This window comes from Propithecus coquereli, unplaced genomic scaffold, assembly GCF_000956105.1.
Source record: "Propithecus coquereli isolate 6110/MARCELLA unplaced genomic scaffold, Pcoq_1.0 Scaffold507, whole genome shotgun sequence".
NCBI lineage: Eukaryota > Metazoa > Chordata > Mammalia > Primates > Indriidae > Propithecus > Propithecus coquereli.
This window is the reverse complement of record NW_012150919.1, coordinates 1,031,152-1,045,068: the sequence shown is the minus strand read 5'-3', so window position 1 is coordinate 1,045,068 and position 13,917 is coordinate 1,031,152. Positions and strand designations below refer to the sequence as shown.

The 13,917-nt window shown below is 37.2% G+C and overlaps 1 protein-coding gene across 1 annotated transcript in view; it reads right to left on the bottom strand.

Moving 5' to 3' along the window:
* ADAMTSL3 (ADAMTS-like 3) overlaps positions 1 to 13,917 on the bottom strand; it is a 291,707-nt gene that overhangs the window by 193,631 nt on the left and 84,159 nt on the right. Inside the window, exon 4 of the mRNA XM_012656530.1 lies at positions 9,969 to 10,096. Coding sequence (XP_012511984.1) covers positions 9,969 to 10,096 — 128 coding nt within the window. The remainder of the gene's footprint in view (positions 1 to 9,968; positions 10,097 to 13,917) is intronic.

The window sequence follows — 13,917 nt, the reverse complement described above, 5'->3', positions numbered from 1 at the left end:
CCAACTACCTCCACCCTTGGTAATTGCCTTTCTACTCTCTTCTATGAGATCAATTTTTTTAGCTTCCACATATGAGTGAGATCACATGGTATTTGTCTTTCTGTGCCTGGCTCATTTCACTTAACATAATGTGTCCTGCATTCATCCGTGTTGTCACAAATGACAAGATTTCCTCCTTTTTATGACTGAACAGTATTCCATTGTGTATATATACGACATTTTCTTTATTCATTCATCTGTCAATAGACACTCAGACTGATTACAAATCTTGGCTACTGTGAATAATGCTGTCATAAACGTGGGAGTGCAGATATCTCTGGCACATACTGATTTCATTTACTCTGGATATATATACTCAGTAGTGGGGTTGCTGGATCATATGGTAGTTCTATTTTTAATATTTTGAGGAACCTCCATGCTGTTTTCTGTAACGGCTATACTAATTTATATTCTCACCAACAGCACGCAAGTTTTCTACATCCTCATCAACACTTGTCTTTTGTCTTTTTGATAATAGTCATTTTAACTGGAGTGAGGCAACGCCTCCCTGTGGCTTTAACTTTCATTTCTGTGATGATTAGTGATGTTGAGCATTTTTTCATATACCTGTTGGCCATTTGTATGTCTTCTTTGGAGAAATGCCTATTCAGGTCTTTTGCTCATTTTTTCAGTTGGGTTATTTGTTTTCTTGCTATTGAGTTATTTGAGTTCCTTATATATTTTAGATATTAACCCCTGATTTTAGATGCATAGTTGGCAAATATTTTCTCCCATTCTGTAGCTTGTCTCACTCTGTTGATCGCTTCCTTTTCAGTATGGAGCATTTTAGTTTTATGTAATCCCATTTGTCCATTTTTTCCTATGCTTTGGGGTTTGTATTAAAAAAATCATTACCCAGACCAATGTCCTGGAGCTTTTCCCCTATGTTGACTTCTGGTTATTACATAGTTTGGTCTTACATTTAAGTCTTTAATTCATTTTGAGTTAATTTTTATATATGGTATTAGAGAAGGGTCTAATTTCATCTTATGCATGTGGATATCCAGTTTGCCCAATACCATTTACTGAAGAGACTATCTTTTCCCCCTGTGTTCTTGGCACTTTTGTCCAAAATCAGTTGGCTGTAAATGTGTGGACTTATTTCTGGGTTCTCTATTCTGATACATTGGTCTATGTGTCTCTTTCTATGCTGGTACCATCATGCTTTAGTTACTATAGCTTTGTAGTATATTTTGAAGTCAAGTAGTGTGATGCCTCCAGCTTTGTTCTTTTGGATCAAGATTGCTTTGGCTATCTGGGGACAGTCTTGACTATAGTCAAGTCAGGGATTCATTAATTCATTTTTCTATTTATTTATGGAATAAAGTTTATTTAATTTACATTATACATCAGTAATAATGTTCATAAAGAGATGAAAGACACCATCTATGCCATCTAAAATTTTGTCTCAATTGTGGAAATAGAAAAATAAAGCAACACAATGAAATAAACACTCTGACAAAGGTATTCACAAGATCCTATGGAAACACAGGAGTGTTGCACCTACTTTAGTAAAGGGTGAGAACTGTCAAGGAATGTTTAAAGGAAGAAATGGGGATTCAAAGGAGTTTTCACGGTCAACCATGTGTCAATCAGAAAAAGGAGAAATGGATGCTTGAGGCAGAAAGAAGAGCATTGACAAAAGACGCAAGGCGATAGTGAGTACACATCCACTTATGTATTATTTCAATAAACATTACTCGGGGCCTAACCACATGTTAGATACTATGTTAGGTCTTGGAGTGATGAAGCCATCTTCTCTAAAAGGGGTCTCATTTTGCCAACAATTATAGTACTATAATAGATGCAAGGAAGCACAAAAGAGGAATATCAAACTTAGACAAGGAGTCAAGATAGGCTTTCGAAAGGAGCATGATCTTGAAGAATAAGTAAGAATCAGTGAGACATCACACTAAAAAAGACAGAAAGGTATACAGGATAAGATGTAGATGATTAAGACAGTAGATGCACAAAATGAGCAGGTTTTGAGTGAAGAAAAGAAGGTAAAGTAACAAACAATGCCACAGCAGCATTTTAAAACTTCACTGGAAGTCAACAGATTAGGAAAAAATTCGAGTGGCAGGGATCTTGAATATCCTCCCAAATAAACAGGGAAAAAAAAGCAGAAATGAAAATAATTGAACAGAACATGATAAAAGTGAAAGGCAGACAAAAATAACTGGTGTTCATGAAGGAGAGCTAGAACAAATGGGCAAGAACCAAGAGTGAGTGATATAATAGAAGAAAAATTTTCTTACCATAAAGAAGGATCTAAATCTGTACAACAAAATTGGCCACTATGTGCCAGGGAAAAATAAGTAAAATGAGATGAATAGCTAGACACAGCCTTGTGAAACTCTTGAACTTGAGGGGAAGAAATAATCCTATGGGCAGCCTGTTATCTGCAAAATAGGTTATCTACAAAAGAACAAAAATCAGCCTAAGAGGTCTTCAAGCAATACTGTCTACCAAACATCATGGAAAACGAACTCCTAAGTCTTAAAAGGGAAAGGTTGTGTCTCAGGAATTTTATACCCAAATAAACCATTCACCATTTATTATGTGAAAGCAAGAGAAAGACATTTTCAGATATATAGGAACAGATAAAGTATAAGACCCACAATTTTTCCCTGAAATTAAAAAGGTTATAAAGCCTTGCTGCTTAAAGTATGGTCCATAGACAGGCAGCATTGACATCACCTGGGTATCTCTTAGAAATGAAAGCGCTTGGGCCTCACTCCAGATCTACTGAATCAAAGTTTATATTTTAACAAGATCCCTAGGTGATTCATATGCACATTAAAATTCCAGAAGCACAGCTCAAAATACATCCCTGCCAACAAAGCTATGATTCAACATTAAGAACTAAAAAGACTAACAATGAACATCGAAATAATATATATACATACACAGTTAAGTTTCAACAACGGTTTGAAATATGACTATGAAAGAAAAGATATGAAGGGAAACAACTTTGCCAATAAACTAGAGATAAAATCCAAAATTCTAATAGCAAACCCAGGAAGTCGGAATAAAAAAGAAAAGCATACAATATTCATCATCTTACATAGGGAGAAATCAAAAGACACTATTATCAGCAGTGAGTTATAAAATAAGCATTAAAATATGGTTTTTTCCAAATAAAAACTTAATCATCAGTAAAATAAAAACAGGACTTATGTATAGTTTCCAAGTTATCAGCGGTAAAATTTCAGAGAAAAACACCGAGGAAAAGAGAAAAAGAAAGATTTCAAATAGAGATTATAACCTGAACACATATATTGAACTTCCTCCTTACAAAATCCCAGTGAAATGATTAATGGCGTACGTATATTAATAAGTGAATAACTCTGTATTATACCTGGAAATTCACAGAAGCTATACAGAAGCTGGAAACTTCAAGTAATTTTTGCTATACACAGGGTAAGCAAGACTGAATTAAAGAAGAGTGCACAAATACACTATTCGCTGTGCGTAAGGAGAAGTCTGCCTTTGAAGTAAGTGGAAGAGCTCCCCAGGAGAATACACCAATTCCCACTAACTTAGAGTGACAGTGCAGCCCATTCCTGCTAATCAATGGCATGGAGATGGCTAGTATAAGACAAAAATGTAAAAACAAATGAGGTCCCAATGAATGGGAGTCCCTGTGAAATACTCAGTGCCTACATGGGATAGAGTGTTCTGGAAGGGTTAAGTGAACTATAGGTTCTGCAGAGACTGTCTCCAAATAAACAAAAGCCATAAAGATCATAAAAATAAATTCATTAGCCAAAGACAATGCTTCTTCCTACAAATGCCTTCAACCGTGGCTTCCTATTCAGTCTCCACAATGACACAAAGCTGCAATGGATCTAAAGCAGTGATTCTTACCCAGACAGAAGAAGGGTATTTTTCTCATGAAGAACCAGAACTGCATTAACAAAGGACTTGATTAAACTCTGACTCTAATCCAGTTCCCTTTGAATTACAGGAACTTGGGGACACATACACACACACACATACATACACACAGGTGTGTGTGTGGGCATATCCATATACACATATATATGTATACATATATACAGATATTTTTCAACACATTAACTGCCACGAGAGTTGTATTTAGCTCACTCTAGTTTTGACCCCGGGGCTGCGTGAAGCATATATAAAATCTTACTTGTTGATGTTCTTATTGTTACAATTAATATTGACAACTTAATTCTAAAAATGTGTATTAAATGAATAGAAGTCAATAAATTTCATTTTTCTATTTATGTTTACCTTTAAATTACACTTGAAGATTTTCTTCTATTTTCGTAATAAAACTGTGGCCCCAAGGAAAAGTCTCTGGGGTTTTTTTGTGTGCATGTCTGGCAGTCAATGTGTTAAATTTGCTTTTTAAGTTCTTAAATGGGAGCTTAAGACCACTGATTTTTTTCAACCAATTCTGTCCTAATTTGTGCATTCAGGGCCATAAAGTTTCCTGTAAGAATGGAATCCTCCAAGTTTTAATATATTCTATTTTTATGATCTCTTTTTATTTCTGATAATACTTATTTCCTTAAATTCTACTTTGTCTGACATTAGTACAGCTACAGATACCAATTTTCTTATAATTTGTGTTTGTTACAGTTTTCTTCCATGCTTTTATTTTCAGTCTTTCGGTGTCCTTATATTTAAGATTTGACCCTAGTAAACAGCGTATAATTTTTGTTTTACAGTTTAACAATCTTTGTCTTTTAACTGGAACACTTGGCCCATTTACATTTAATGTAAAAACTAATATATTTAGGAGTTCAAATCTACCATCTTACCATTATTTGTTTATTATTTGTTACACTTACTCTATGTTCCTTTTTTTCTCCTTTCTTGAGCACTTTTGAATCCATCAAGTATTTTAGCATTATTTTATTTACCCTCATGATAGCTGACTGGCTATACATTCTTTTATTTTACTTGTAATGATAACCCTAGAAATTAAATTTGCATCCAAGACTTTTAAAAGTCAAATGTAAAGTATCTGCTTTTACAATTTTCTGAGCATTCAAGCACATTAGAACTCTTTAAACCCATTTGTTCCCTCCTCAAGTTTTGTATTATTGTTTTCCTGCGTATTTTTTTGTTTGTTCATTGTTGAGGTTTTTTTGTTTTGGAGACAGGGCCTCACCCTGTCACCTAGGCTAGAGTACAGTGATGTGATCATAGCTCCCTGCAACCTCCAACTCCTGGGCTCAGGCTGGGGGATACAGGTGCACACCACCGTGCCTGACTAATTTTTTAAAATTTTTTTGTAGATATGAGGTCTTGGTATGTTGCCCAGGCTGGTCCCAAACTCCTGGCCTCAAGCAGTCCTCCCACCTCGGCCTCCCAAAGTGCTAGGATTACAAGTGTGAGCCACTGCACCTGGCCAAATTCTACACATATTTAAACTTCACAAAACATTACTATTATTGCTTTAAACAGTAATATTTATTTATACTTATGATCTCCATTGCTCTTGATTTCTTCCTGCATTTTCATTCTCCATATGGGATTATTTTTCTTCTACCTTAAGAACTCCCTTTAGCACTTCATTTAGCACAAGCAGGACGGTAAAGAATTCTCTCGTTTTTGTTCATCTGGAAATATATTTATTTCACTTTCACTTTTGAAGGATATTTTTTCTAGGTAGAAAATTCTAGTGTAAGAGTTATTTTTTTCAAGATGCTAAACATGTCATTGCATTATTTTCTAATGAGAAGTTAGTAGTTAACCTTACTTTTCTCCTTTGAAGGTAATGTGTCTTTCCTCTTTGGCTTCTTTTAAGATTTTACTATATATGTTTATGCATATTTGTTCAGTCTGGGGTTAGCAGAGTTTTTTAAATTTGTGGCTTGATAGCTTTGATAAATTTTGGAAAATTCTTGGTTACTATTTTTTTTAAAACAGTAAACAGTACTTCTACCTTCTCTTCTTTTTAGGACTTTAATGACACATGTTTTAGACCTTTTCACTTTGTTCCGCATATTCCTTATTCTATTTTATGTGTTTTTCCCCTCTGTGATTTAGCCTGGATATTTTGTACAAATGCATATAGTCTTATACTGTTTGTAATCTGCTGTTAAGTCCATATATTTAGTTCATAATTTTAGCTATCATATGCCTCTGTTCAAAAATTTCCATTTGATTCTATTTTATGGTTTCAGTTTTCTAGTGGAATCCTGCATCTTGTCATCTATTTTCTTCAACATTTATTACAGGGTTTTATTTTGTTTTCTTTTTTAACACATGATACCTTTTTCTATTGTCTGTTTTTTCTCTTGATTCTGTCTCATAGTAAGGCTGGTAATATGTTACTTAATTATGGGCATGGTTTATCAAAATTCATAGAGGTTCTGGTTGATGTCATCTTCCTCCAGAGTGTTTTTTTCTATTTTAAGCATATTGGTGACAGTTGAAATAGCAGCAAAGTTTATCAGTTAAATTAAGGTTGAACTCATTCAAGACTGGGTTTCAGTCTTAGTAGTATCTTGTCTATTTAGGATTTGTTCCTCCTTCCTTCTAGGGTATAGTCCTTCAGTGATCCCAACCAATCAGCTGAGGTGTTTACCAGGGTTTTGAACCCCAATTTTTATGTCTCCAGCATCATGAAATTGCTAATAAATCTGCTTAGCTTATCAGCCTGTTAGCTATTTTCTCCTCCTTACTGTTTTCTCTGCCACATACTGCTTAAGAATCAGTGAATGACTGGATGAAAAACAGGGATCAGAAAACTGATAAGTCAGTTTTCTGTGTGTTTCTTCTTTCAGAAATTTGGATCCTCAAATTCCGGGCTCATGACTATGTTTTACTCCTCAATTTATGGCTCCAAATTGCCCATCATCGGACTGTTAATATATGTAATAAAGTTTGTACTGGACCAAAGTGAAGTGAGACGAACAAGGGCGAAATGGTAGATTCTGATAAAGCTAAATGAATTCCATGTAAAGGCAGGTCTTGCAATCTAATATTATGTCTTACTTTTTAACATTAAAATGAAAAGATTCTGATTGTAATTTGTTTTTTAAAAGTTTGTGATGGTAGACTCTAGCTGGATTTTGTTTGTTTGTTTTTCTTTGTGTCCTTACCTGGCCAATTAAAAAACTGACAGCCCATGTCAGTTCCAAATACACTTTTTTGAAATTGTACTAGTGTTTTAAATTTAAAAGTCTGCAAATTCTTTACCCTGGCCTCCAAATCTGTCTTCTTCTTCTTCAGCACTGGCCCATTCTGCTCTCTCTCTCTCTCATCTAACTGTTCTCTACGCATAAAAGGCTCTTTTCATTTCCTGCCCCAGGACCTTCACATACGCTGCTCCCACTATCTGAATTCTTTTTACCCTATAACTCTCCCCTTCATATAATTGATTCCTCTCAGCAGTAAGGTCTTAATGTAAATACGCCCCCATCACAGAGGGCTTCCCTAACCATATCATCCATCTCTTTGACATATTTTTTAACTATATATAATTTGATTGCTTACTTGTTCATTCTTTGTCTCCTGGACTGTCGGGACCACACAGGCAGGGTCTGTGCTAGTTTAGTTTGCTGGTATTAAACTCCTTACCCACATCAAGGGTATAAAAAGGATCTGGAGCCAGAGACTTACAGGAAGAATGACTGAAGATTTCATTAGAAAGCTGAGCTATGAGCCCACCTCTCACTCTGCCCACCAAGGAGAAGGGACCAGGGTTTCAATCTGGTAACCCCAAATCAAGAGGAAGAAACTTCAGAGATACGACTTGAGCAGTTCAGTATGTGTCACCTGCAGTTGGCTTGTGTCTAGTTTACACCTGGCCAAGACACCAGTTGGCAGCCCATGTAAGTGGAGTAGGTGTTGCTGCACTGACTTCCGGAACTATGGGAGTTTTTTTTAGCAAAGTTTACATGAGTGTCTCCTGTAAATCAGGTGTGGACACATACAAGAGAGAGTGCACAGGGTGTCTTAGGAACTCAGCAGGACAGCCAGTGAGGGGTGAGCACACTTAAACAGGGAGAAGTTGCAGGTATGCCTAGCTGTCCCAGAGCTGAGAAAAAGGTAGTATTACCAAGACAAAGCATTTTGAATAGCACATATCAAGGACATTGAAGGCAAGAGATCCCAAGAGATTTGAGAGGGCAAAGGCAGTTTCTCAGAAAATCCATCACAGTGCTCTGAACAGCCAGCTTTGAACAACTGTCAAACAAAGAGCACCAAACAAAAAACTCACAGTGGTAAAGTAAAGTGAGAACTCTCCTGCCTCTCCGTCCTCTCCTTTGCTCAAATCTCCCTTTCTTGAGGAGTGGCAAAGACAGGAGCTGAACAACGGCCCTTCCTACCTGCTGCCTTTTCAGCAGCAGCAGAGCCAGCCAGGAAAGAGAGGACACAAACTTATCCCACTCTGAGATAGCACTCAGTAAAATGATGTTTCAAGTAAAACCAAAGTAATTTTAAAAATTAATGAAATCGTATATAAATATGTGAGCATTTTGATTGTATGACAATAGGATCAAAGTGGTCATTCATGGTCCTTAATATGTTCCTCTAAATTCTTTTTAACAAACATACTATTAAAAAACAAAGACAAATGCAAATAAACCCCTGTCCTTTCCCACTCTAACTGAAAATTGAAATTTATTCATTAATTGAAAATTACTGAGACTCCTCAGACTTGGAGGTTATTTCTCAGACTTTGGAGGTACCAAAGTCCCACTTTCTCCACTCCAGTTTCTGGGATGGGGACCTCTCCCTCCAGTGACTGAGGAGCAGTGAGGAAGAACTTACCCTTTACATAAAAAGAAGCCCTTCCCCTCCTCTTGCCCACAGGGCTGTGGCCCTCCTATTGCTGGCCCCGGCAGGATAAACACATCCCAATACAATATGATACCCCCATCATTCTTCCGTACAGTATAACACACTTACAGTAGCAGGGCCTTTATCTCCTCACCAAGGTGAAGACGTGGGGAATCAGACATACCACTCTGTCTTTGCAGTTCTATGATGCTTTAAGGTTCAATGCTCTGAGTCAGAACTCATCCCAGGCAGCGTTACTACGGTACACCAGTGGCTTCCCCTTGTCCTCCTGGAATGGACCGATGAGTCTTCCTTCTCAAAGGCCACGTGTGCAACCTCTCACCTGCCCTGCTCTGCACTGTCTCAAGGGAACTGGAGAACATACTTGGTCACTGTTGAATATATCATAAAACAGTGACCTCAGTGAAATCCAAACTAGAGCCAAAGTTTGCTCTCCCTGCACTTCTGCTCTGTGCCTTGAGGCTAATCGACAAGTCAATTTGCTGTTTCACCCAACAGCATCCCAAATCTGAAGGTGGCTGCTATGATCCTGGAGTCCTCTTCTGTCTAACCGAAGAGCTGACCTAAAATCCTTGGCTGGGCTTTAAATGGCCCCATGAAGAATTACCATAAATTGTCTCAAAAGCAATGATAAATGCAGCCCTATTACAAACTTTTAGGTGTTTAAAAATAAGCTGATTTTACATTTTAGCAAACAGTATTTAATATAAACGTATCTAAGACGTGGAAACAGAACTTGCATTACCATCGTAATCAATGCGTTGCTCAGAGCAAGTGAACAAGAAATTAATTCAACTGCAGTAACCCAAGGGCAGAACCCAGAAGAGTTGACCTCTCGCCCCGAGTCTTGACACATTCGAGTCAGTGATTTAATATGCTGGATTTCCCTTCCTAAAAGCCCCAAGTATCTGGTGTTCCTGGGTCCTATGAGCATCTATAAATGGGGTATGGCCACACCCATGAAAAGGGGACCGTTACTATTTAAATACAGTAACTTAAGGTTGACTAATATTGAGACAAAATAAATGTTACACCACCATCATAGTATGTTCCAAAGCCAAGCGGAGTTATCTCCCCTGTCCACCCACCCAGAGGCCCTGACACATCCCACATGGAGGAGCACGTGAGCCACCACTGACCTCCCTGTCAGGCATCTCCGCAGAGAGTATGACGCGCCTCCCCCGCAGGTCCGGGAGCAGTCACTCCAGTCGCCCCACGCATCCCAGTTGCCATCTTTTTCTTCTTCTGAACGAGTATTTCTTGAGGTCTAGATGTGGAAAAAGGCAATAAATTATAGACAAAGGTGGTAGAAATATCCCAAAGCTTCCCCAGTTATTCTAGAGTCATCTTCTCAGCTCTTCACAGAGACCAAAGTTGCCTAAAAAGGCTTTGCTTTGGAATGGCTGCATTAAAAAAAAACCACGTAAGACAGGTTTATGTGGAAACTAGCTGGCACGTGCATTCCTTTCCATCTTAAGGAGGTTTTTTCCAGATGGCTTCTAAGTTCAGTTTTATATCTGAAATTTTATCACTCCTAAATTTAAATAAATTGGCTAAATAATGTATTATTATTACTATCATTATTATTATTAGTCTGTTTTCTCACCGACATAGCAGAGTCCCAGCTTGAGCCTAAGGAGTGCTCACCACTGAAATTCTGCCTGGCCTGTCTGTCAGGCAGGCTGGTGGTGACCCCTAAGAAACCTTCTTGCAGGAGGATTTGTGGGACCTCCTGGGAGAGGCTCTGTTACAACAAAACAAAGTTAGATGGACAAGCTTGGCCAAGTTACAAAGCTTACAGGTCCAAAAAATAGGTCACTTATGAGTACCGTGTGGTTTAATTTGTCTCCGGGGCTTGCTGTCATTGACTTAAATCAGGACACTCTAGAGGAGAGGCAGAATTACAAGTAGAAAGTACACAGATGGATGTAGATGTAAATGTGAAAGGAAATGAAGCTTATTACTAAATACAGTTACAAAATGTTAATGAGGGGCCTGAGGAGACTTGAATAAATGGAGAAACCACCCAGTCCTGAACTGGTAAACTTGACACTGTAAAATGCTAATTCTCTCCAAATTTATCCATAAATTTACAGCAACTCCAATAAAAATCTCCAAAGGGAAATTTTTTGGAGCATAACAAATAATTCCAAAATTCATCTATTGGGATAGATGTCTATAAGAGTCAAGAAAAAAGAACAGTAAAAGAAGACAGAATTACCAAATGATCTAGCAATCCCACTTCTGGGGATTCATCCAAAAGAGTTGCAATCAGGATCTCAAGAGATATGTGCACACTCGTGCTCACTGCAGCATTGTTCACGATGGCCAAGAGGGGGAAGCAACCCCAGTGTGCATCAACAGACAAATGGATAAAACGGATGTGGTATGTACAAACAATGAAATATTATGGAGCCATAAAAAAGAAAGAGAGAGCGAGCCTGTCACATGCTACAACGTGGATGAAACTTGAGGAAATCATGCTACGTGAAACAAGCCAGTCACTGAAGGACAGATATGATTGTGCATGACCATTACACGAGGTATCTAACACGGTCTACCTCACTGAAGCAGAAAGCACAACGGTGGCTGCCAGGCATCTAGGGAAGGGGAAAATGGGAAGTGCAATGGGTATAAAGTGTTAGCCATGCAAAGGGAAAAGTTCTAGAGATCTACTTTACAACATTGTTTTGTGTTCATATTATACTTAACAATACTCTACCATATACTTCAAAATTTGTTGAAAGGGTAGATGTCATGTTATGTGGGGTTTTTTTAAACCACAATTTAAAAAAAAAAACTATATAAGAAGTAAAAGGAGAGACGGCTTGCCTCAGTTAAAAGAGTAGAGAATTGGTAGAGCAATAAGCAATAAGATCAATTAAATTTTTTAAAAAAAAGAGTCCAGAAACAGACCCAAATACAAGGACATGATACAGGACCACAACTCAATGTGGCAATTTGTTTTTTAAATCACAGATAACTTCTTCATAAAATATGCCAAAATGAATTTGATGTATTAGAAGTTTATATTAAAAATACTGAAACCATAAAATACTAGAGAAATTATAGATTAATAGTCATATAGAGCTGGTATAGGAAAAACTGTGCTAGATACATCAAAAAGGTAGAAACTATAAAGGAAAAGACTGATCGGTTTAATTACATTAAAATAAAAACACACATAGCGTTTTATATTTCTTCATCTACAGGTAAACATATAGCGACACGAGTAGGCACACGAAAATAATAGTAAAACTACAAGTATTTGGGCGGGAAGGAAGCACACCAAATTGCTCCTAAGAATGGAGGATGCTGTCGGGGAGAGACACGAAAGAGAACATCACCTTAATGTTTTATTTCCCTCTAAACCCCTCCCCCACAAAAGGTCTGATGGAAATATGATAAATTGTTAAATGTCACTTTTATTACTATCTAAACTTTCCTGGATTTTAAAATTTCTTTTAAAAAATATTTTTTGGGGTAAAAAGCAATCATTAGATAATATAAGCCTATATTATTTTTAACACAGGTAAACTACATACATGCACAAAGAGAGAAGTGAGAGGTTAATTAAAATGTTACCGTGGTTACCTCTAAGTGAGAGGGATTTGTGTGATTTTAACATCTTTTATTTTTGTTTTTGTTACTCTGCATTTTGTAGAGAGTCTTTTCTTAATAAAACACATCATACCTTAATTGAAAACAAGCATGCAAACAAACAAAAACCACATCCTCTTGGCGTTCAGAAAAGTCCAAATCAGACTGAATTTAATAGTTGGAGAACAGCAAAGTTTATGAAAGAAACCGTGACATACTAATAAACTACAGCATGTGACTGAACTAGATATTGCACAGGTTTCCTTAAGCCCTTAGGCAAGTTACCTCATCCAACCAACAAAAAAAAATTAAATTAAAAGAGGGATCTGTGGAATGGACCTTCAAAAGCGAAATGAAGAAATAATGACTGGAAGCAAAGAGGAGGTTTTCCAATAATTTTCACTCAGGTCTCACTGGTCAGTGGGGTTTATGGCTTCTTGCCAAGCTACCTATTTATAGCACAGTAAACAGTCCTCCTAGAGGCAATATTTCAGTAACAGTCAAATGAAAGGAAAGGGTAAATATCTGGCGACTGATCAAATCTGTCATCGGGAACAGGGGCTAATTAAACCCATACTATTTACTGTTCTAATTAGACCACTGTTTGGTTCAATTTTCTACACTAAACGTCACCAAACATAACTGTGTCCTGTCTATAACGTAATATAAAATATAAGGTTTTATTTCATAAAAAAATACAATAAGCAGTTTAATACACTCATCTGGAATTTTAGGTTGGGTAAGTCCAAATCATTTAGGTAAATGTTTAAAATATACACAGCTGAAATTGATTTTTCATTTTGTCATTTGATATACTGATAGGTTGAATGTGAAAAGTTGAAAAACATCATCATATATATTTTAAAATGAAAGTTGAGAGTTTTTGCAATACTGTTTTAATTTGTTTTTATTCCCACTATCCCATCTGTTCGGTTTATAGTTAGAATCAGGTTTCTTTCCATAACTTCTCTACCTTTACTTACAAAAAAAAAAAAATCTTGATTCTAAAATAACTAAAATAGGCATGTGTTAAAGGCAGCACTTGGTTTCTCTGATTGGATTGGTAAGATACATTCCCCCAAGAAAACACAGAGAAAATGGCACCTCAGAGGGGTCCTCCCTTTCCCAACCAGTGCCCTTTAAAAATAAGGGTCCTCAAGTTTTTCTCCTCTCCCTGGCCGGAAAGATGGTTGGAATTTGCTCTGAAATGCCAGAGCTGCTTCCTACCAGCCAGCCCTCTGCCTTTTTCATGTATTACTCTTCCTCCAAGGAGTAGCAGTAATATCCCAGATTTCTACTATTCTCCTCTCTTCCCCTTTATCTTAGAAGCACGACGACAACACAATCATTCAGAAACAACTCTGCTGAGGCGGAGTGAAGCACCCACTACCTGGATCACTTCTGAGAATGTATGTTCTTCCTTCTGGTGAAACAGAATCTGCTTCCCTGGAACGTTCCTTTCCTCTAGAGCAATGAGAGTTCTCCTTC